At 41.9% G+C, this 25,015-nt stretch overlaps 2 protein-coding genes across 3 annotated transcripts in view; one reads left to right on the top strand and one right to left on the bottom strand.

Annotated features, from left to right (window-relative positions):
* LRP11 (LDL receptor related protein 11) overlaps positions 1-12,121 on the top strand; it is a 27,432-nt gene extending 15,311 nt beyond the window's left edge. Inside the window, exons 3-7 of the mRNA XM_009281549.1 lie at positions 2,090-2,231; positions 4,331-4,456; positions 5,222-5,422; positions 11,590-11,691; positions 11,967-12,121. Of these exons, the coding sequence (XP_009279824.1) occupies positions 2,090-2,231; positions 4,331-4,456; positions 5,222-5,422; positions 11,590-11,691; positions 11,967-12,121 (726 nt within the window). The remainder of the gene's footprint in view (positions 1-2,089; positions 2,232-4,330; positions 4,457-5,221; positions 5,423-11,589; positions 11,692-11,966) is intronic.
* A 7,189-nt stretch (positions 12,122-19,310) lies between these two features.
* Positions 19,311-25,015, bottom strand: part of PCMT1 (protein-L-isoaspartate (D-aspartate) O-methyltransferase) — a 25,268-nt gene continuing 19,563 nt past the window's right edge. For both annotated transcript variants that reach the window (XM_009281400.2, XM_009281399.2), the window contains exon 7: positions 19,311-21,553. Coding sequence is in view for 1 of the 2 variants with exons in the window: in XM_009281399.2 (XP_009279674.1) it covers positions 21,541-21,553 (13 nt within the window). In the remaining variant the exon portion in view is untranslated. The remainder of the gene's footprint in view (positions 21,554-25,015) is intronic.

Here is a 25,015-nt window from a genome sequence, read left to right as displayed (position 1 = left end):
TAAACTGTCTTTATCTCAACCCACGAGTTTTCTCACTTTTACTCTTCTGATTCTCAGCCCATCCCAGGGTGGGGGGGGAGTGAGTGAGCGGCTGTGTGGTGCTTAGTTGCCGGCTGAGGTTAAACCATGACAATCCATGATAATTTAATTTTTAGAGTTGAATTAATAATTGTGATTATTCATATAATCTTCAGTTGCTGTCTTTAGTGCTTTAGTTGCTATCCTGAAGTTACTGGATTTCATGTCATCTATTCTTAGAAAAGTATATGTGAATCCACAGGTACAAGGGAGAATGGGGCTGTGTTTAAATAAGATAAGTTGCACTGCACTTATGTACCAAAGAATAAATAGAAGGCGCAGGAGTGGGAAGGACTGCTGTAAAGAGATCTTACCGTATTGTAGAAGGAAGCCAGTGGAAATTTTTTTTCTGTTGTGACTGATTATTGCTTCTTAGTTTATTTGCTTCTCAGATTGCTACCCACATGCTGTAGCTGCACAGCTCTGTGACACTTGTGGGCAATTCTTGGGCTTTTTAAATGCTGATTATCTGGAAATCTACTGTCTAGTTTGAGCCAAAGTTTGTAAGAAAGCAGGTACAGTTGGGCATTGTTCAGGGCAGGACGGAGATAAAAAGGAAAGCACGGAGGTCGCCAGAAGGAGTGGCGGCGTATTCAGAAGTCAGTGGTGTTTCTCTGGCTCTGCACTGAGAGGAGAGTTGGACTCCACGGCTCATGAGTTTTAAATACCATATTTGCTCTCCCAGCAGTCACAGTGAACAGCAGCAGGTGTTTTTTAGAGCATATTTATTTCTGTAATACAATAAAGAATAAAATTGTAGGGTGTCATATACTCCATCGAAAGGTCATCAACAGCAAGATCGGATAACTGAGTGCATTCAGATATTAGAAGAGGAAAGAAATTTCAGTTAGGAAATGCACTTACCAGATGAGAAAAATAAATTTATCAATACACCCTGCTATAAAGCTAGGTCTAGGACTCTATTATTATATTTGTCGAAAATTCCTGTTCTCTTTTAGGCATGAAAACCAACTTTAAACAAGCAAAACCAAAGGTCTTTATTGAATTTTGGTTTTAATATTAAAGATAATCACAGAGGCTTTTAATGTACCTTTCAGTTACTTATAAAGATAGCCCTATGTGCTTCATTTGTAAAAATACACTACGTGTCCAATAAAACTGCAGAGCTTCTTCGTAGTTACTGAAGTATGTGTTACTGAATCCTCAGACAGCTGGAGTTATTTGTGACTAGTAATTGTCACAAATTTAGAAAAAATTCAGCATTTGATACAAATACCATACTCATTTTACACAAACATTTCTAAATGACCATTGTACTAGTAATGCCAGTTTGGCACCTGTTTTAAATTATCGTAAAATAAGTTATTGTACTATTTTTTTAATGATCTAATCCAATTTAAATTGTTTATGCATATCTCTCTTCCTCTCACATGACTTTCTGAAACCTAATGTTTAGGTCACTCACTGTAGATGAACTTATTTGCAGTTCAGAGCAAGGCATGGAAATTCAGCGTGGGGTATGGAAAAATTCAGTGGCAATTTGTAAAAGTTGCAAGTGACTACATTAAATGTCGTACTGGACAGAGGTGGGCAGTCTTACTAATAAAGCAATGCTATCAGTCACCTGATCATAAATCAATGTAAAGCAAAAGTAACTTCTGTGAATTCATGTATATTGTCTAAAGACTAACTTGATAGAGAGCAAAATATTTCACTGCCTACCCTCTCAAATTACATTTCTAACTACCGAAAAATTGAGTTAAATTTATGGTTCCGTTTATTCTCCGGTGCTAAGATCCACAGCTCCAGGTAATTGCATGTACCACGAAAAACAGTATGTAAATGTCAAGCATGTTTATTTTTACAAATGGATGCAAAAAAAGACCAAAACATTACAGGTTGATACACATGCTTGATTGGGCTGACCAGACTTAAGAGAAGTATTTAACCTGCATGAAAAGCATTGTACAGAAATGAGTTCCTTCTTCCTAGAAGTTTATGGGTGGATCCTTAATACCTGTTTTTTTCCCCGCTGTGTTTCTTTAATCAGGTACCACAGCCAGGAACACTGAAACTATCCCACGTCCAGGAAGGCGGGTATATTTTCCAGCTAACTGTGACAGACACTGCAGGTCAGCGGAGCTCTGACAACGTCTCTGTGACCGTTCTGCCCATGGTTCATTCTGCAGTAGGTGAGAAAATGACTGGAGCCATTGCCTGTGTGACACCCAGGGTATGATGTTCAGAGCAAGGGTCTTGATGGAGGCAGAAATCTTATTCTCCGTCTCTAGTGTATTATTTTGCCCTTATTACATAATGACCTCTCTTTCAGTTTTGAATTGCTGTTTCAGGCTGAGGAAGCAAGCAAGCATCACTTGTTTGTTACAGCAATAATACTTTCAAGCATTTAAATGTTCAGCCTTGTATTGCTAATAAGCGTGCAGGGTTGGAAAAATGAAATACTGCCGTATGTATCGGGCACATCTTAACAGTTCATTGTATAGTCAGACAGTGCGTGGAACGTGACAAGGCTTGTGCTGTAGAGAAGACCCAGTTAAAAGCGGTTAATAGTAGGTGTGACACACAGACTAATAATAATATTGGCCTGCATCTGTAGTCTAAAAGATGGGATGGTTTCTTGTTTTCATGCATTTAAGCTTTTCTGTGTAATGGTTGTTACCGAAGCCTTATGTTGCTGGGGAAACTGAAACTGGAATTGACCCATTATTTTAAAACTCTGAGCTCGAGAAACACGTAAAAAGCATAAAAGGTAGAAAGTGAGTTAGATTTTGGTGGCTGTCAATTCTGCACTCTTTAATATAATAACTTCTAATTACATTGTAATTAGCAAGTTGCTAATAGAGATCTGCTGCTCTGGAACAAAGTAAAGGTTAAACTAGCATCATGACTATGTTCAGCTGAACCAGTAATAACTTTGCTCTGCACCAGTGCAGTATCTCTATGTGAGAGGGTAGTCCCAGTGGCAATAAGCTGGTATTGCAAAAAACCCGTTATGAGTCTGTTTAATAATGCCTGTATTCCAGTAATGGATGATAGAGTTGTATTCATTAACGTTTAGTTCAGCTAAAGCAGCCAGAGAGGTTTGGTGATTTATTTATTTGCTACTGTGGGTATCTGTGGTATCTTCTGGGTGGAGCACGTGGAGGATTTGCTGCCTTTTTTCTTCTTCTAATTCCCCAACTCCATTTGCAATTCAAGTGCTACTACTATAGTTAAACCAGTCAACGGTGCCTTAATGCATGCAAGACTGGTGCTATTATTAGTGCTGAAGTTTAGGAGGTGCATTTTCTAAGTATGATTTTAGGGGTTTTAAATAGGCGCCTGTGTTCCTGCCGTACTTTCCTTAGCGTTGCGCAGCTTTTCGGTACATAGCAGGATAACAACCAAAGGCTGTGACCTCCTTATGCAAATCGATTTGCTGTTACAACATTAACCAAACACTGAATTCGATAATGCTTTACAAAGCAATGAACTACACCGCTGTTGGAAAGACAAAAGCACAGATGCAAACACTTGATAATTACAAGGTCAGAACGGGTTTCAGGAAAGCTTTGAGTATGCAAAATGAAATGTCCAGGGACACTTTCCATTTCCAGGGGAATCTAAATATTAAAGCAGGCAGCAATCAGTTCTTTCTGGTGAAGGTCACTTGTGAGACCTTGCGCTTAGTCCTGTTCTGGCATGTGCTGTATTGGATTTACATTGCTGATGTAAATAAATGACGAGCATTCTTTTAGTATTTTAATTAGGTTGCAGAAAACATGCCATAAAAGATTCCATGTAGTCCATATGTGTGCGTGTAAAATAACGTATTGTCAGAAATACAGAATGGGTATGTAGTAGGAATTATGTGTTGGAGAGATGCAGTTATAGCCATAGAGATTTCATTTATTTATTTTCAGGACTGTCCTGGGTATTTTAAGCCTGGGAAGATCTCCTTTCAGCTTAGGCCAGCAGAGTCTAAAGTGCTGTGGGGGTGCTGCACAAGGTGGAAAGTACAACAGCCTCCAGGTTGAGTATTCCTATAGTAAAGAGATTGCCAGAATAGTGATGAGGGGGTCCCAGGAACAGCTATTAGTTATATTAGCTTCTGTGTCAATATAGCGTCATATAGCTGAGTCCGGCCTTTCTTCAACTTTCTGCCTTGTTCGTGGTCCTTCTCGGCGTAGCATGGTTTTGCTTTTTCCTCGGTGCTGCAGATTTTAGTCATTGACTCAGTATTTACTGCTTGGATTTCTCTTCTGGTAATTTGGGAACTGTTTCTCAACAGCCTGTGTCGGGGTTTGCTCTCGCTACCAGTTTATCTGCGATGATGGCTGCTGCATTGACATCACATTTGCTTGCGATGGCGTGAGACAGTGCCCTGATGGATCGGATGAAACTTTCTGCCAGAACTGTAAGTGCACCGGGCCACAGTGTAGATTGTGAAAGTAACCACAGCCTGAATGACCAAAGGGAAACGATGCCCCTCCTGTGGCCTCTCTCCCCATGAGCAAGCAGCTTGCAGCCACCGTAGAGCCTTTCATTGGAAATAGCACATGGGAAGGTTTAATGTCCGCACACAGCAGATGCTCAGAAATGAAGTCCCTTTTCTTCAGAGCATATCAAAGCTGTCAAAGATCCCCAAATGACAGGTTTTCTGTCAGAGTTCTCAACATTTAAAAAATCAGTTCTTCGCTTGCTTGATGATTATGGAAACAAGGACCCTGGTCTTGATCTGAAAGGGTGTCTCAGAGGTATGCTTCAAAGTGCAGTTACGCACCTTGCAAGAATCTGAAACACTGGAAATGTGAGCACGTAGGGGAACCAGTTGATTCACCAGCACTCTTGGCTTTCATTAGTCATCCTCAATACATGCCCATGCTCAGCTAAGTGAACAAAAATCATCAGTGAGTGAATTGGCACGATGGCTAACCACTCTTTCATTGATATTTCAGTTGCTGGATTTCGCTTTAGGGTTCATGTCTATACTCTTGCTTAAGAACTGATAGCGGGCAATTGTTAACTTGCTACGTATCTGGAACTCACATTCATCTTATGTCTGAACGTGATGAACTTGTTTAGCCTGCCTTAAGGCCAATATCGCAGGGTCTTCCATCAGAACGCTCCCATTCCCTTCAATTCGATATAAAAATTATGATTTTTGTTTCTGTTAACACAGTCAGCCCGGGCCGGAAGACCGTGACTCACGCGGCTCTTGGCACTACCCAGCAAAGGACTGTAAACACAGATGAAAAATTCTCTGCAGAAAACACCCTGAAAGCCACTGCCAGAAATCAACTGCTTTTTTCAGTGGACGCAGACATGTCTAACCAATCCCTTTCTCAGGGACCAAAGAAACAAATCAGTGGATTTGTGCCAGGTAAGAACTGAAATGAACCAGTTTCAAGAAATCTTTCTCTCTTGTGGAAGAAAATGTCTTGCACCTTAAATTTAATTAAATTGTCTTTTGGTTCCTGGCTAAGAGTAAAAATTTGCAAATGTACAAAATGCAAAAGAAGCTTGTAATAATTAAGTTACAACTAGGTATTGCTTTATAAAGTCAAGTCTGGTTCTTACCAGGTGCAAAAAGAAAGTTAAAATGTAGAAATGCTAGGAAAAGAATACAATCTTAAGGAACAAAACGTGCAGTGAGCTAAATACAAATTCTGCCACAGGTTCAGCTGTGTAAGCTGATGTATAAGGCTCTTTAAATCTGTAGGGGGTACCTTCAGGAGAACATAACAAAGTACTGTTCAACTTAGATGAGAGTAATTGCATCTCTCCTGGTGCTAATCGATGACTTTTTTTTTCCCCCCTGAAGTAATGTCTTGATTATTATGGGCACTTTTTTCCTGAAGTGTGTCTCCAGGGCAGGAGAAATCTTTTATCACTATAGAGACGGCTCAGTCTTTGGTAACAAGCAACCCCAGGTCCCCAGTAGTATTGTCCGTAGTGGCTGCAAGCCTGTTGTGAGTCAATGTGTAGTGATGTTGCAGGCAGAGTCACCGATCCTTGCCTTGGTAAAACTCCAGAAGCTGCAATGAAACTGGTGTGTCTTTTAAGGTTCTTGCTGGTGAATTAAAATGATCTGAAATGGCACTTGAAAGAAAGCAAAACTATGTGCACAGAGCCTGAAATGAGTGCGAGACCTCCCACTTTTATTTCTTCAGAGTTCAGACTGATTCTTGCTGCCCAAGATGCAGCTAATTATAAACAGCTTTATTTTCTTGTTACAACAGAGCAGTGCTCAGTGCCCTCTGCTGCTGACTCTTGTAAAGGGCGCTTCCCTGGTTGGCACTTTGATGTTTCTTCAGATGCTTGTGCTTCATCTGTGGAGACCGCAGAGGGAGTGAAAGCAACGTTCTTCAAGAATTTGACTGCCTTGGTGAATGTGTAGGAACTGATAGCAAAATCCTCTCTCAAATGTTTCCCCCTCTTCTGGCAGTGTAGATGACCTCGGTGCTCCTTATTGGAATGACTTAAAATTCTGAAGTATGCCCAAAACCCTTCTCGCTCGCATAGTCTGGAGTGACAGCTGATACGGGGCCACCCAAACGAAACATCAAATTGCCAAAGGGCATTGCAGGCTCCAATGGAAAGTCAGCTGCCGAGTAGGTCTCAAAAACCATTGGGCTTGTGAATCCAGAAGTAAAACCAGAATTGAGGTCACCAACTTCGGCAACCTATAATCAGAGGTTATAATTGGAAGTGCATGTAAAAGCGTGGCACTTCTGCATAGTCATTTTCTGTGTTTACCCGTTGCACAGTTACTTACTTGCACCATTTTTGCTCTCAAGGTAGCCTTTTGCACAGCAGTAGACAATAAAAGAAAAAAAATTACCATAAAACTAAAAAAATGTGATGGGACTTCAGTGATTAGTGCACTACCAGAAGCTGTTGTAATCTTTTTAATTTCAAACAGGCAAGATTTCCAGCTGACCATGTCTGGTTTTAATTCTTGTGGTTTTAATATTGCTCTTTTGACAAGGCTCAGTCAGAATTTAATTTCAGTTAAATGATACTTAAGGATTTCCTTCCAGGACCTGGTCCTTACTGACCCAGGAGCCCAATACTTTTAACCAAAAAAGCAGCAAACAGCTCAGCGAGTTTTTAAATTGCCTATGGATCAGTTCCAAAGAGGGTGCATGTGGTGGGACATGAAGAGGTGCTAGGTACCTGGGTCCAAAGGGCAACCGCCAAAATCTGCTCTGAGTTGCTGTCTTCTCATGCAGTCACTTAAACTCTGTAGGAGTCACATGCTGTACGTTAATGATTCCCAGAGGTCCAGAGAGGTTCAAGTCCTGCCCCACTGGTAAGCACCACAATCTTTATGGAGTTGAGGAGACAGGTATCTAACCTGTTCCTAAAAATCCACCCAGAGCCATTAATTAGATTTCTCTCCATCACTGCAATCTCAAGGAGGTTACAGACCAAATCTAATAATTAGGTGCTACAAAAATGAGAGACACAGAAACACTGGAGCAGCTCCATGAAGCCTGCCTGGAAATGCGTTCAGGAGGGCAATAATTGCTAGACGCATTTTTGAAGAGAGTTAAGCAGCACTGAACAGAAATCATACCAACCGCCTTGAAAGTTCAGCAATTCCACTGGCAGAAATCCTGTTCTGGGATGGACTGTCTCCTGAGACAGTGCTGGACCCGCTGCTGGTGCCAAGGCAGAACCTGTGCCTCCGAGTCACACTGTAAAGGTCTTCATTGGACCAAGACAATAATGTTGCTTGTTGGCCTAGAGTTGACTTTGCAAGCATCCAGGCTCCTGATACACTATTATAAATAAATTTCAAAAATAATCTTTAATGGTTTTAATGTCAACATGGTGAAAAGCTGTCTACTTAAGGTACGTAGTAAGGGATATTGCTTTACAGCGGCAGCACAGGGTCCAGCTTTTCACTTGAGAGCGCTCCATTCAGGGCTACATTTGTCTTAATTCTTAGTTGGTATTTACAGATCGTCATGGAAATGCAAGTCAGGAAGGAAAACATGATGCTCTTAGATCCAGTGACTGCAAGGCAGACTAAGAGAAGGTGTTAATGTTAAGGGTAATTTACCTACTGGAGACAGCATGTGGCACATTCTAGGTGGCTGCTAGACATGATGTTTGATGTAGGAGCTTTCAGCTGACTTTTAAAGAACAGAATTTTTTTCCCAAGAAGTTGCAGGACTGGGGAGTTGCTTTGTTTTCTTTTTTACGTTTGTTTTTATTACAGTAGTAGTTACAGTACCAATAAAGACAGGTCCCATCTGCTACTTACCTCCCCATAAGCAGCTTTCGTCTCTGAGAATCCAATAAAGATGTCCAATAAATGGACCTCCTTGTCAAGGACCACCATATTTATCTTTTCTCCATTTTAAAAGGAGCTGGGCTGAGCTGTAATGTTTCCTTTTCAAGGCCCACCATATTTATCTTTTCTCCATTTTAAAAGGAGCTGGGCTGAGCTGTAATGTTTCGGGCTGGTGGATAGTTCCCTGCAGCAGGAATGAGCTTTCTGCCTATGAAGATAATACTAAGGGAGATTTGTCCCAGAGTCCATTTTCTCCTGATAGTTTCTCTGTTCCCAATTTCCCTTAAGCTGCTTTCTTTACTCCAGTAGCCCCTCATATTTGGCTCTGACCTGATACAAGCTTTTTAAGGATTTACGCTTAAGTATGAAAAATGTGAAAATATGCAAGTCCAAGGTAAGGACTGTTTAAAACTTCTGCCTGACCTAGCAGGAGATCTATTCACAGTAAAGAGGAGGGAAAAAAAAAACCAAACCAAACAAACCCAAAAGTCATTCATTGTTGACAATGGGTGAATCTTGTTCTGCACTCCTGCTTTTCCAGTGGGATTCCTCTGCAGCAGGGTCACTCCAGGGGAACACCAAGTCCAACTTAGAGATAACCTCCTCAGGCACTCAGGGCATGGAGTCTTCTGCAACAGACTCATGGTTTACTTTTGCCCAAGCTGGAAGGCCAAATATTTTCTTCCGTAGTTGGGAGCAGATGCAGGAAGAGGCATTTAATGTCGATAAAGGAGTCCTTTCCCTTTGCAGACATATCTCCATAAGTGAAGTAACCCAGACTGCATCTCCTCCAAAGGCCAGCGCAGCATTCTGCATGGCTGCCTCCAAAGTGCCCCGGCATCCTTTTCCAGGGAAGCTCTCAAGCCCAGCTGCATATTCTGGCACTGCTGCACTTGTATTACGAATGTAGCAAAAATACAGTTGCAGCAAAGCACACTGGAGTGAGCAGTGGGCTGGTTTCTAAGCAGCAATAGCCAGTCTAGCAAACATGGTCATGCAGACGGGTTGAATTCACAAGCAGCCTGAAGATTTGCACTCCCCAGCATAGCCAACTCAAGTGTATAAATCACCATAACAGCTTTGCATTCCGCTGGCACGGGGTCTCTGCCTCTCCCCAGGCTGCCCGCACCAGCTGTTCTGCAGTACTGTTCAGGGCTGGGATGACAATGTTTGACTGAGTGCCCAAACCTTAGTCATGCTTTTGCTGCAGAGGCATCGACAGCAGTAGCCATAACCTAGATCTCTAATTTAGGGTAACTGGAAAAGGCTATAAATTGCAATTTCCTAGGCACGGACTAGAAAATGAAGAGAAAGTGAAAACAAAACGAAACCCACGTAACATGCTTTATGTCAGGCTCCTAAACCTGTTTGGGGAAATCTCTCTTTGTTTTCTAGTTGATAACAGATAAGATGTTGAGCAGTATTGACTCTGATAGCCCCTCCAGTCCTGTAAGAACAGCCACAAGTCTTAACAAAACCCTACAAGCTTTATTGAAAGGATTCTTCTCCCCTTCCAAAATTTTCCCGCTAAACTTCTCTCCAGATATATTTGCCTAATGTTTTACAAGCGGTTGACTTAAATATTCCCTCTACTCAAATGGCAGGGAAACAAATTTATAAAACAGGCATCCAGATCTAGCCTTGTCATGCAGGCTGGAGCAGCTCTAAGAAGAGCCAATGTCTTTTGGGTATTTCCAAACTAAAGACAAACATTCATTTAATTCCATTTAGGGAAGACAGAAGCAGAAAAGAGCTGCTGGTTTTGGTCTCAGTTACATTCAGGTTATTTTGCACAGCTCTGATATCATACAGGTACCTTAAAGCCAGTACAGTTTACACTTAGGATTTCCTTAAGTCCCCTTTACATGTCAGAACAACTTAAAGAGCCCGAATGAGGAGGGGGGCTGTGGCTTGGTTCTAAGGCATTTCCTAGGAGGTGAAGTCGGTGTTTATGCTCCCCTAGCCATAGTGGCAGGGCAATAAAGCCAGAGCCTGGGAGGCTGTGTTGTGCCTTAGAGTGGGGACATTGGCACTAACCTCATAGAATCATTAAGGTTGGAAAAGACCTTTAAGATCATCAAATCCAACCTCATGCCGGTATCAACGAAACAATTTAAGCTTTCATTAACGGTCATGTGTATTTGCTGCTGCCACTAGCAGGGACGTGTTCTGCAGCGCTTCGGAGCTGTTGATGGCGGGCAGGAGTTATGCGTGGTGCATGTTCCAAGCTAATTGACTTAAACACTTCCTCAACGCCCACCACTATATGTAATTCCAATTACAACGGTTCACATTCATATTTTACAGATCTTGTAGCATAGTATGTTTCCACTGGCACCGTCACAGTTCCGAGGGCTGCCAGCAAATACAACACAGCACAGTCAAAGTGCCCTTCAGTATTTATCAGTAAAAAACACAGTCATTACATTTAAAAACATAGGCGTATTTCTGATTTTTGCAAGGGTGTGTTGGTGGATTAAGCTGTCACTCTTGCGTGAAGTGTCCCTGTAGCTATTGGTGTAGGACTTCAGTGGGAGTGCAGGAGGAGGGAGTCCCAGCTGAGTTACTCTTTGCTCCTGTGAAGCAAAACTGCAGCCGCCTGCACTCCCGAGATGAACGCTTCTTAGCAGCAAACTATGCGTTGTCTCTTCTTGTGTAGTTACGATGCTCCGCTATATCTTCTGTACTACACAAAGCTGAAGTCACTCCAAGTCATCCTCTTTGAAATGTTTTCCCCACCTATTTTTATGTCTTCCAAGTACGTAAGTTCTGCATCTGTATGTGTCAGGTAACAGGCACAATTAAGGTAATTTGTGTAGCCAACCTATGCGTTTCCCGCTTTACAAGTTCCAAGGGTGGAGATCAACATAACTTGAAATGGCTTCATTTTCACCTATATATAACTACGTTAGTAATGTTTTAGCTCAGATTGGTCTATACCTCATTATGGAAGTTTGTAAAAGAGAATTTATATCCATCTTTTTTTTCAGTGGAAAATGACCCACTTGGGTTTGGTTTGAGATGCGTTATGGTTTGCGATGCAAAATTGAATTTACATTTTAGCTTTAGTTCACATTATTTCCAAAATTCAAGTTTTACAATAGGAGCCAGAAGTTCTTAAACTGTTGGGTTTTTTTTTTATTAAATTTAAGCACTTTCACATTATTTAATTCTAGTGTCCTGTGGCTAAGGCTTCCTGAGTCACTGAACTGCAACGTTCATTTATCTTGCTTGACTTTGTGCAGATAACAGTTCCTCAGGGAAAAGAACAGATGATAAAAATGGGAATGGCATAATTGTGCCAAAGAGAAATCAGCTTGGAGGTGGTCGTCCAGTCCCAGAAACAGGTAAAACTGACCACGTGAATTCATTCTGAATTATATTAGTTTTTCAGTCAGGTGCTATAGATCCAGATACTATAGTCAAGAACTGAATAATGTACTTCCATATTCTGAACTGTTCCTAACTTGTATGATCATAGTTTAGTTTCTCAGCATGAGTTGCTCCAAATATTAGCACATAAGTGATAGACTAGCTGTATTTTTAAAGAAAAATTTCAGGTTTTCTCTACCAATTTCTCACTGTATTAAATAAAGTGTAATTTCTCTTAACCTCGTTGTAGGTGCTGTGTTACCCTTAGCCTTAGGCTTGGCCATCACTGCTTTACTGCTGCTTATGGTTGCTTGCAGACTGCGTTTAGTGAGACAGAAGCTTAAAAAAGCTCGACCCATTACATCTGAAGAGTCCGATTACCTCATCAATGGGATGTATCTCTAAAAATTGGATTTAGGTCAGTTGTTTTCTCCCCTTTCTCCTGTGTCCATGAACCTCTGCCTCTATAAAAGGACCAAAACCTTTAGTTAAGTTTCAAGCGTAGAAGCAGCCTACGGGATGAGGAACATGTTCTTCCCCTTGGGTGATAAAATAAAAAAGTGGGTAGATGCCTGCGCTCAGAAAATAAGAAGCATTCAGGCTCCAGAGAGTAGCTCCAGTTGGCTCTTGTGCAGAAGACACTGCAAGGTGGGGACACCCCAAACTGGATGTGGGGTGCCCTTGCCCTCCCCGCAGCAGTCAGGGTCCCAGCCACGGCAGAGCATGCCCCGGGGCCAAGGCACGGGAGCAGCCAAGGCCCAGCAGCCCCAGCTGCGCTGGCTGAGGCGTAGAGGGAAGCCTGTGCCACCCTGCTCTTCTCAGTGCTGCCACCACTGTGCTCCGCTCTGGGGACCGGGACGCTCCAGACCAATACGTTACTTCACTGTCCAGCAGAGACTGATGTGGGTACTTTCCACCTGATGCACTGGGAGTATTTTCATTAAAGAATTTGTCTTGCTTTGTTAATTAAAAGCAATCGCTATCTAAGCACCAGCTTTTGTAATGGAATTTGGGATTTAAGGAACAAAGCATCTTTTTTTCATTCGTAGTTTAAACCTCTGTGCAGCTAACGGAGAGTCATGCTTACTAAATGCTAAAATGAAAAAATAGAAGTCCTCGGCGGATGAGTTCGGACTTACCAGTGCTCGACAGCAGTCATGTGCGATCCCAGAGCTATGTCTCTCCTCGGAGCTCAGGGCTTGTTCAGCCTTTTCCACCCCTAGCTCGACACCCTCCACAGCGTGAGAGAGCAGCACGCAGCGGCTTTTACCCGAGACGCCGGAGTGTAGGATTCCTGCTGGTTATCCCATAGCTCCCTGCAAAGCTTGAAAGCTTCGGCAACCTGCCCTCACCCCAGCAAAATTCTCATAGAATTAGAGCAAGTAATTGATATGTGTGAGTGAACTTCAGGTGTGTTAACAGTAAAATGTGTACAGTACATGTTATATATACATATATATATATACACACCGTGCTGTCTATCTTGTTTGACTGTCCAAGGATATCACATTCATCACGGGTCCCAATAAAAACAGAGGCAAATGAGGCATGCATCTTTTCGTATGTCGTCTTTTGTACCTCAGTAACTTCGAGTCAACGAGAATATTGCCGTGGTATACAAATAGTTCTTCAAGTTGCTCGGTCTTGATTACTTTATGTAAAATAGCTCTAATAAACCTATTTTATTCTTATATTTCTTGCACTGCCTTTATTTTCAGCTACCAGCTATATTTTGTGCTACAAGACCATAGCATAGGAGCAGACAGAAGTACATTTCTCCTCTCTGTGAAACAGCCTTAAAAGAAGCTGGAACATGTATGGTGGGGGGAGTTGTTGAGGTATTTTGTTGTAGGAAGACTCGGAAGAATAGGGCATCTACCTCCAGGACCTGTCTCTCGAGCAGTACTTGAGCTGAGCAGGACAGCAGTCGCAGAGCTGGCTCTGCCAACCGCTCAGGGAATCCGGTTGCCAGTGCTCCTGGCTCAGAGCCCTCCCGCCACGTTAGGCAAAGTCTGGTTGTTCGTACTTCAGCGTTACATTTGGTCCAGGAGACCTTCTGCTGATGCTGCCCATTTCTAACTTGGGAGAACGGCCTCTGTTCCATCTCAGCCTACAGCAGGCACGGCAAATAGCACGAGACCCAAAAGACCGCGTTTTAAATACAGCCTTCTAGGAAAGACGCACTGCCCATCTCGTTGGGGTATTATTTCCCATCATTAAAATTTGTTTGGGGTTTTAATTAAGTATCTAATTCTCCTTCACCATCTTACCATAGCAGCAAGAAAAGTAGTCTTTTCTCACTGTGCCCATAGTGCTCCTATTACCGAAACCCATTACTCCGGCACGCAGCCAGCAGGAGAACAAAAGGTTTGTTTTTGTTCTTCCGGGCAGGACGATGGTGAGATCCCGCACGGAGCACAAGCCAGCCAGTACAGCCGTGGTGCGAGAAGCTGCTCAGCTTTCCAGTCCCTTTACCCAACCCCAGGTTTTGTTGCTGGGCTGCTGTGAGCGGAATCAACCTTCGTGGATCTCGTGTATGACAGCCAAGAAGAAACACCTCCAAGCAGAGCTGGAGCGAGAGCAGCAGACAGCAAGCGTAGCACAGGAGTCTAGCTATCGCTATGTTATAGTTGCCACAGTCTTCCCAGGGACTCTTCTTTCTAGGAGGGGAGATGGTGACAGTTGCTGCTGTGCAGACCACCAGCCTGAGGCCTGTTACTTCTCAGGTAATTGCAAGCTCCACAGCCGGACTGAAATAAAAAAAAGTTTGCACCTTGCCATTAAGCCTGGGCCCCGTCAGCTAAATGAAGAGCAAGACAAAGTTAGCAAGGTAACAGACTGGCTTGGCAGCTCCTGCAATTAATACACACTGGTCTCAAGAACATGTGTTTTCATTTAATAGCTTTCATGCTATTTGACTTTAAATAAGTGATACTGAACTACTGAACCAGAGCACATCTGAGCACTAGCAGAAAAAGCTGTGGCAAGACACCCTTGTCGACATGCTGGGGGTGCTGCCCCCTTCTCCCCAGGCTGCTCCCAGCCGTTGCCTCCTCCTGACACCACTGACACCCCCTGACACCACTTCTGTAGCCCCTTCCCAGCCGCTCCCAAGGTTGGGGCTCTCTCTCCGATCGCAAAAGAGCACTCGGAGCAGGCACTGCTTCTACCCCATCTTCATGGTTGCATTGCTAACTGCTTTCATGGCTTCTCATGCAAACTTCAGGAGCTAGGGAGTTTTATACAGTTTATACTGCAGCAGAAGTCAGATATTCTGTGTGAAAATCATCACTGTTTGAGGTCTGTCATCTCTTTTTCCTGTCCTAAACACCGACATGTGCCTATCCACACATCTGGGAATACGCTCAGTCCACCTGTTTTTACTACCAGCATGCTTTAGACAGATAAGCAGAGAATATTGATTGCTCTGATAGCATATACCTGTGGATATTACTCCTCTGTGTATTAGGAGAGGTCATTACAATTTGTTTTGTCAGTGTATTTTAGTGTTGATCAAGATACATGTTTTGGTTAGATCACTTTTTATATTTTCAATTGTTTTGCCCTTCAGACCAACTTACATACACTTAAGAGTACAAATTATTTCAAAGTAACAAGCAATACCTACCTGAGTTTTATCCATAATTAGAAGTCAGGTTTTTTCCATAATGTGGGTTGCTTGCTGCCCACTTTTGCAGGGGATCCCAGCCTGAACATCCCCTCTGTAGTCTTTCCATAGCACTGCAGGATTATAGCAGGGGCAGTTCCAAAAGCACATTTGCAAAACAAAAAGGCTGAAAATGCTCCATTTGCTTTTTAAATCCTAGATAAAGGATAAGCGTTTCAATCCCAAACTCCACAGAGCGAGTCAGAGGCACGAACCAATAGCAACACAAACATGCCACCCCAAAACAAAGAGAGCCTTTCTAGTAAGCCCCAACAGAATTGAGAGTCATGCATCACCGAGGTCTACGCTTGCTACTTTCATGAGCATCAGGAATCGGGATTTTTCGGTTTCTAATGGCAAAAGCTAAAAGAGTAAAAGCAAAGGGAAAAGCTAGAAAAGATTCAGAGAGAGCTGATGGACGTAGAGACCAGACAGAGGCAATAAACACGTAGTAATTAGGACAAAAGAAAAGAGCCCATGAAACAGTCGGCTTGACCCGAGTAAGAAAAGGGAAACATGCTGTAAACAGGGAATGTTTAGAGGGAAAAAAAAACCATGTAGAAGTAACTTTGCTATGTATTTTTCAACTAATACTTACTCAAAACAAGTCAGAAAGTGAGAATGTAAGGCTACAAATACATTTGTACTACAACAGAAACACATGCTGAACACTGCACTCTGCCCTGGAGCTCTGAAACACAAATGAAGAGAAGTCTAGAAGGACTGAACCAGCACGAGAAGCCAGTTCAGAAACAAGTTTTTAAAGATACCTGCTAGAATTTTTTAATTTTTGCATTTGTGAGGCTTCTGGCTGTCAGTTATAAACTACTCATAAATCAATGAAAAGTGTATTTTGAGCAGGCTGAGAAAAAACAGACAAAGCAGAAGGGTTCAGTGCTGTGAAGGATTGAGAGTCACAGCTTGCAAGGATGTCATCAGCTGCTCGGCCAACAGAAATGTTTAATCCTGTTTTAAAGAGGGCAGAGCAACAAATTTTAACATAGTTCTTCACAACTACCAGATCCTAATGCACAAAAGAGATGCATTTAAGATATCTACATTCAAAACAAATGACTGAACAACATAGATACAGGGGGAGCAAGAAGCTTGAATGGGTGCAGGACTGGAAAGGACTTGAAAGCAGGCAGCACAATGGAAATTTGGGACCATGGGGAAAGCATCCCTGAAGGCTAATTCCGTGCACAAGAGAAGACTTTCCTGAGGTTGCGTCTATAGCCAGAGGAGACGAGCTTCTCCAGAGCTCTGATCAGAGCATTAGTCTAAGCAGAATCTCTGAATCACCCATTTCCCTAACCAGAGGCCTTTGAGAGTGTCCTCCTAGCTCATAAGGCACCTGAAACAAGTGTTACTGGTTAACCTCAGATACCCTTTCTCCATTATAGCAAAAAAAGGATTTGGCAGAACATGGTAAACAAGATACTTAATCTGTTCATAATAAAGACACATGCCTAAACATGGCTGAAAATAGGACTTCGGCTTCTCAGTAGCTTCAGGGAACGTTTTCAAGAATACGTAGCAGGTCAGTTCCTCAGAAGCTTATGATGAAAATGGCTGGACCACAAAGAAACATGAAAAGATCGAAGTCGAGATCTCAGAGGAAGTCTGTCAACAATCTTTATGAAAGTAATCTGTTGTTGCTAAAACAGAGTTTTGTTAAAAAGGCACGGGATTAAGTCTTTCCAGTTTTCAAGTTTGGTGTGATGAGACACAAAGGGACTTCTTTCCATTTCTCCTTCCTGAAGCTTTCAGGCAATTTTCAACGGGCAGCTGGAGCTCCTCCATACATATTTCAGCAATAACTATGTCCATTCAATTCGTAATTTCAAGAAATATTATTTCAGTTCCTGAGCACATTCTGCTGAGCATCTCATTAACACCCTGCCAAGAGCGCGAGAGAACAGTAACAGCCTTTCATAGGAAAACTCAGAATGCATCAGCTGCGTTACAAATTTGTGCTGCCTATAAAACTACCACCTGGAACAAAAAGCAGCCCTGTATGTCAAGGATGAAATGTGGGAGGCAAACAGGACACGTATAGGAAAGTTTATAGCATCTCTGCCTGCATAAGGCCAAGTTTTAGGCCAAGCTGATTTCCTCAGACCTGGCTGAGGCATGGAAACCCACCCCTTGCCACTGGGTGCTCTGAGCACACAAGCGCGTATCGATTATAGTAAAGGCGAAAGGGTTTATGATACCTTCAGAGTGTCCGTGCACTTCCTGCAACCGGTCTTCAACCTTTCACAGTTATAAGCAGATGGACAAAAACTCAAATGGAGCCAACGAAGGCAAACGGTATGAGCCCACAAAACCAACCTGAACCCCGTGCTTGAATCCGTCTATTGTATACCACAGCGTTTAAACTCTAATTTACACTTCCTGATGTGTAAAGTCTGGACATCCCGAAATGCAAAAGACCAGTTTCAGACCTCATCATCTCCTGCATCCCCCTGCACACCTGCTGCCTTGTGGGGAGCACTTCCCCTCTGTGTTTTTTTGTTTGGTGGTTGCTTTGTTCTGCACAATGTGCTTGCACAACCTCATCATGCCTTTTTGCTGAGCCAGGACCACTGCTCATTCACTTCAGCAGAATACCTCTTCCACGTCGTTTGGAACAAAGGACAAGGGTTCCACAAAGGTAATTAGTATTATTGATCTTTCTAACTGCATCATAATGTATTTCACCTCAAAAATCAGCTAAATGGAACCAGAGATACAAATCACGAGCTGGGTTTGCATTACTCATCCTTTGCATCATGTCAAAATCAAGAAGGAATTGCAATCATACCCTCTTTCTGCAAACTGCATTTAAATCAAATGCAGCACATCCTAGGGCACATTAACAAGTAAAAGGAAGAAAACACTGCTGTTGTAAGAATGGGTTAACACCGTTCTTTCTGGCAGGAACAGTATTAGTTCAGAGTTTTCCTCTGAGCATTTTAGTTTACCTCTGCGCTGATGGTTAATTCCACAGTCCCTCCACACTCGAAAACCCTGGAGCTTGTCACCCTGTCACAAAAACACTGCACACGCAGAGAGAACTGCTGCCCGCTGGGCGCTCCAGAGCCTACCACGTAGAGCCTCCCTGCTCCAGGCATTACTGCCCATTTCAAACTCGCCGACTACAAAACATTTCAGGAATCATCCAGGTGGCCTCGATCAGCAGTGCTGGTGCACACCCTCTGCGCGCTAGTCTCCCTCAAAAAAAAAAAAAATCATGTAATGGTCTCTACGCCCTCAAGTTAGCTGGCTAGTCTGAATGGAAATAGTAAATAAACAGGTAATTCCTGCTATGCAAACAGAAAGCATCCATACAGCACACCAAACTGCTCTTCTCCGCAGAGCACCCACAGCTGTTTGTGGGTTTTCAAGATACAGGTATGGGCTCTTGGTTCCTCTGCTCAGACTCTGGAGGTCTTCTACTGCCTGATCCCTGGAAACAACCGGACGAGTGACTGTCACTGGTTCAGCCAATCTGTTCTCCCAAGTCGTTCTGGCTTAGAGGTGATCATAACAATCCCGTGAAACATCACTGCACCTCTTATAAAAAGATAAGCTTGAATCCTTGCAAGCGGCAGATCACACGCTCCTAGCTAGCTGGATTCAACCAGAGGCAGCAGGCAGAATTCATACACTGCGCACACAGCCTGCTCCCCAAAACACATAGGTGTGAACTAAAAGAAATTCCAAACAGCCAAGTAAAACTCCACTTACGCTCCGTATGGTATTTGCCAGGCTTGGTAACTGCTGCGATATGCTGCAATACATTAATTAACTGTAAACAGACACATAGTTCTGGTCAGTTAGTAAACCAGTATTTTTATACGTGCTTGCTTGCTTTTTGGACATGTGAAGTCCTGTGAAGATTAAAAAAAAAAAAACAAACAGAAAACCAGACAGACACCTCGATACAGCTTCCTCTCAATTTGTTTTATTTGGCAAAGTAGCAATTCAGACAGTTCACACAGCATTTATTCAAGCTCTTCAAATCTTCTGCATTTCAACTTGTCCTCTTCTCCAAGAAGTTTTTACTTCAGAACCATTGCTCCATCATGGAGGGGTTTTCATTTTCCAATTCCTAAATGCTACTCCTGGATACTCCTTGCTGTCCGAGTACCTTGACTATCACCAACCCCTTCAGCGGAATGGGTGCACTAATCCCAACAGCCTTGGTCCCTGAAGTCTTACACCTCCTGAAGTGGTTCTCCCCAAAAAAGTTGTTGCCGGGTCTCAGCTTTATCACCTCTTCCACGTTAGGCTAGCATATTACACTGTGTCCAGAGACAAGAATTTGGATACAGTTGAGCTCATATCTTTCATTTAACTGATTAAATTAGTGAGAAGATGTAAATAAAGCTGAACTCAAACTGAATGATACAGTGACCAAAAAGGTTGAACATTAGCATGCATCATTTAAGATATTTCACTTCAACACCAAGAACTAGATTCACAGTTGATTGTGGGTTAGTACAAATTTGTCAGACGCAAGTGGGTTTTTCTGAATTGTGTTTTCTAGAATACACGCTATATTAATTCCTTTATAAGATTAATCTTTGTGTATGTGCTCCCAGGCTGCAGTCAGATCAGGAGGTGGTACATTAACTTCCAAACATCTAAATAAATTGATACATCTCTTTTACACAGGAATAGGATGAGGCTGACATTCAAAAGGAAAGTTATTTAAAGTGTTCCTCTTCCAGACTCAGAGGCCTTTGAATTTTAACCTTTCAGGGATTAATCCTATCATAAAATTTTTGCTGTTTCACCACAAAAAGTCAAAGATATTTTTGTAGTGATCACTACCGGTTGTTTTATACAAGTTAGTTTATTCTATGATCCTTTTTACCATAAAAAAGAAAATAACGATAACATGCTGTTTACTTCAATATCTGGTTACTCAAATCTGAGCAAGATGACTCAAGACACACTTCTCCCCTTTCCCAAAGCAGCTCACCTTACTGTACTGCGTTGCAATCTGCTGTTGACATGCTACAGTACCAAAACAGAAGACTTGGGGCAGAAAAAAGGTTTACAGCCTTCCAACTACTCTTCTATATGAAAATTGAACAATTGCATCTCTATCTGTTCTTAGGAGTCCAGGATTCATTATTCCTACTGCATGTATCATGTTTTCCTTGTATAGCAATTAAGAATTCACTTTCTAAAAAGCCAGAATTTTTCCTGGGTGCCCAGTTAGAAAAATGAGAATGTTAATATAGCAAACAGCTTTGCCAAAAGCAACTTTCTTTCGGAACTAAACTGGATTTTTTTTTTTTTTTTTATAAAGAATCTAGCAATCCATATCTCAGTAGTCTACTACATACTGATCCTAACATTCCACACAAGCACACAACCCCACTTTAGCTTTTATTTGGCAAAGCAGCATTGCATAAAAACTGTTCAGTGATTGGGACACAGCTTACATCATATTTACGGAGTTAAATCCATGTGCATCACATCAGTAGTGAGCTATAAACCAAAACAGAATTTCAAGACTCCATTAATTAATTTTAGAAGGAAAGGGAAAACCATGTCTGTCATATCCAACTTGAACAGCAATGTTTGATAAGAGCGGCCACCCACCTCTGATGTCTTTAATATATACAAATGCCTGGTTTTAAGGTAATAAAGCAGCTGATTGTATCTACTACATGCTAGTCTATGACACCATGTCAAAAGCTTAAAAAGGAAGTTCATCTCCTTTTAGTAGCATCTAGCAGACATCGGAACACAGAAAACCTGGTATTACCTACGTAGTGTCATACGATGCACAGAAGCAGTTTTACCACGGGACACAAGAGCCGAGAGAAGTTAGCGTTCAAGTACCCCCATCAAAATTAGAGTTCACAAGCTATAGGTCTTTATCTGCAGTTTTGCAGAAATTCACTTTGAACAGATGAAAGTAAAATAAAGGCATGTTCAATAAAACAGTGCCCACATAAAACTTTCCACCATTTCTTTATCAGATTTGCCTTGAGCATCTAAAAAAATAAAACAAACACCACGCTTTTCCATGCTGATAACAACAGTATAACGAAGTCCAAAACAAGCTGCAATGCTGTTGGTTTTCAAAAAGCTTTTAGAACTGGAGATGAGCAGTCCACTGTAACACTATGTTTGGGTCAAGATGATGTAGCTTTTACAATTCATCCCTGTAGAAAGAAAACACATGCAGTTATGTTTCTCCTCCCCTTGGAAATCATATTTGAAAAGTTTTGATACTGAATCAGATTACATTTAAGTGCTCGAGCACATCAGCAAAACCTCAGAAGGCTCTTCAAGCATTTAAGAAAAAAAAAGGCAACAGCGCAATCCCATATCATCTCATACTATTATGTGATGTATCGTGAAATATGGGTCCCTCTATTTTACATTTAATGGATCATTTGCTTTAACAAACATCCCCTGCACCACACAGCGAGTTACACAGCTACCTGTCATCCAAACTCTGTTGGCTACATGCTGGCAATAAACTGAGCCAACTTACTAGACAGAGTATTGGCAAAAAACATTCTCTGTAGCTGCCAAAAAGGCAATCTTAGCTTCCGCTGCAGTCCCTCAAGAAAGCTAGGAACACAATCTCACATCATTGGCATGCAGTTTGTACCACCTATTTTATTTATTTTGCAGAGGAGCTCAATTAGCTCCTGAAGGAACTATGCTAAATCAGGACTAGGTTATGGAAGGGGTGGTGGGGTGGGGGGTGTGTGCGTGTTAAAAGGAGATTCAGGTAGGAGAAAGGATGCATCAAGAAGTCTCTCTAAATCACTGCGAGGAATCTAGAAAATGCAGGCTTTTGTTCCTGCAGGACATTTAAAATACATTGAAACAGGAAACCCATAGAACCCATATTCCAACAGTGAAGTTATCATGTATTAGTGATTTGTTTAAATATTTCTAAAGCATTAACTTTAATGCAAAATGTCCATCAAATCTGAAAGCTGTGCACTGTGCCATTCTGAATGGTGGAAAATTCTAACAGAAGTGTTTGCTTTCCCCCCCCAAGGCACAAACGATCTATAAACTCACAGTGAGTTTGCTGCGGTTTTTCTTTTATAGTAGGTGCATCACCCTCATTAGCCAAAGCAAACACTGTCTGAATTAAGAAAAACTTCACTAATGTGATTGCTGGCTCAATACACAATAGTATTTCCAGCTATCATGCAAGCTAACCCACAAAAACATAGTGCTACATGCACACAGGCGAAAGCTTTAAAGTTACAAAGGCAGCATCCTTCAGGAATCAGATAGCATGGAATGACAGCATGCAAAACGTTTTAAAAGCAACTGAAAAGGCTGTTGCAACTAGTGCTTAAATGACTAGTTTTCTATCTAATGCAGCTGGGATGCAAACCTTGTGATTTGTTAGTGATAAATATTTGCATTCTTTGCACTTTGCACTGCCTTCTAATAGTGCAGTACTAATCATACAGCTTCAGAGTGTTTTAGTAATTACAGAAAGTAGAAAAAAGCAGAAGAGAGAAGAACACATCTTGGCAAGGGTGAAGAAAAATCTGTTTATAGCCAAAGGTTTGGAAGTTCTCCATATTTGCCTATTTCACAGAACGGGTATTTGTTTAATTTAAACAGATAAAAATAAATGAACAAGTGATACTCAGTTTAAAATGCAGTGCTGCTGAATTTAGGACAAGTACTTCATGCATCCTTAATGCTTCCAGGAGTTGCATCATCAGTTAATATTTACAACTTCAAAAAGCGTATGTCAGTAACGACTACTGCAATTGCTGCTTTAGTCTCATATACCTAAATTGCTGATATGATTTTCATAGAATAGTTTGGGTTGGAAGGGACCTCTAAAGGTCATCTAGTCCAACCCCCCTGCCCTGGGCAGGGACATCTTCAACTGGATCAGGTTGCTCAGAGCCCCCTCCAACCTGACCTTGAATGTCTCCAGGGATGGGGCATCCACCACCTCTCTGGGCAACCTGTGCCAGTGTTTCACCACCCTCAGCGCAAAAAATTTCTTCCTTATATATAGTCCGACTCTACCCTCTTTTAGTTTAAAACCATGACCCCTTGGTGCTATCACAACAGGCCCTGCTAAAAAGTTTGTCCCCATCTTTTTTATAAGCCCCCTTTAAGTACTGACAGGCTGCAATAAGGTCTCCCCGAAGCCTTCTCTTCTCTAGGCTGAACAACCCCAACTCTCTCAGCCTTTCTTCAGAGGAGACTCCAGGTGGGGTCTCACCAGAGCAGAGTAGAGGGGCAGAATCACCTCCCTCGACCTGCTGGCCACGCTGCTTTGGATGCAGCCCAGGATACGGTTGGCCTTCTGGGCTGCGAGCACACATTGCTGGCTCATGGCCAGCTTTTCACCCACCAGCACCCCCAAGTCCTTCTCAGCAGGGCTGCTCTTAATCCCTCCATCCCCCAGCCTGTATTGATACCGGGGGTTGAATTGGGTTTCATCCCGATTCCTACCATATATTCTCATAGCTTAGTAAAAGCCTGGCCTTTTACTGTGACAAATAATTCTTAATCCTTTAAACCCAAGCTAGATCCTCGAGAAATTGTAAGCCTAAAAAAAATTCCATCTTTACTGTGAAACTATTAAGCATGATAATTTTACTCAGCCACAGACGTTGGCAAGGTTTTTGCACACTGTGGTTAACGCACTTAACATATTGAAGTGTGGTTTGTTTTTTTTTTCTTTTACAAAATGGTATTTGTACTTAGAATTCAAGTAAGTGATACTAACATGTCCATGTTTTAATTGTTGGTATTTTGCATTGCTTTAAGCTATTCCTGAACAAATAATAGTGTCCTGTAAGTTAAGTATATCCTAGATGTCACTTTCAAAATAAAGATTTTAATATTCTGTTTACAGAATTATAGAACGTTTACTGTATTAAGGGGATCAGCTTCCCTCAAGAGATCTTTCACTCGCTCTTCGCTAGTCATTAATCTAACAACAGCATGCCAGCCCAAAACAATCCATGATGTATGTGTTAAAATTATGCAGCATTTATTTTCTACTGTTATGAGAAGCTGAGCTTATATGTGCACTATTGGATTATATATAATAAAGTTACAGAAAAGTCTTAGATCATCAGGTAGGTAACACTTCTCAGCTTTCCACCCAATGTGAACAGCTTGCAGACTTAAATACACACTGCAGAACAGCATCAGTTGATCTGAACTTCAGCTGTATGGATCAGAAGCTGCCAAGCTATGAAGTCTACCAGGTTTCAACTACTGGTAAAAACCAGGATACTCGCCTATCCTCCCAGCAGTAAAACTTCTATCCTGCTACAAAGCTTAAAAGGAGACTCAAAAGACGACTGCTATTTCCTTGTTAAAAATATCCTGTTGTCCTCTAGAGCCATATGAAAGATCTACTAATTAATTGGTATTTTTCTGCCTTTTTCTGGCCTTGACTATTTGCTGCGATTCTTACACAACTCATGTAATTTCCCTCCACCTTCATATATGCACTCCTCCCAACCTGCTTACTAGCTCCTGCTTAGTAAGCAAAATATATATATATATATATATATATATATTTAGGTTTTAAGTCATCACAATAGTCATTCTCAGGCTCTTGGAATTCTGGCAAGGGGATCACTCATCTAATACTGTCAATTGAGGCATCA

Source organism: Aptenodytes forsteri, unplaced genomic scaffold (genome assembly GCF_000699145.1).
Source record: "Aptenodytes forsteri isolate BGI_AS27 unplaced genomic scaffold, ASM69914v1 Scaffold82, whole genome shotgun sequence".
Classification (NCBI taxonomy): domain Eukaryota; kingdom Metazoa; phylum Chordata; class Aves; order Sphenisciformes; family Spheniscidae; genus Aptenodytes; species Aptenodytes forsteri.
Note: the sequence above shows the minus strand (reverse complement) of the source record. Positions and strands in the feature narration are given on the sequence as shown.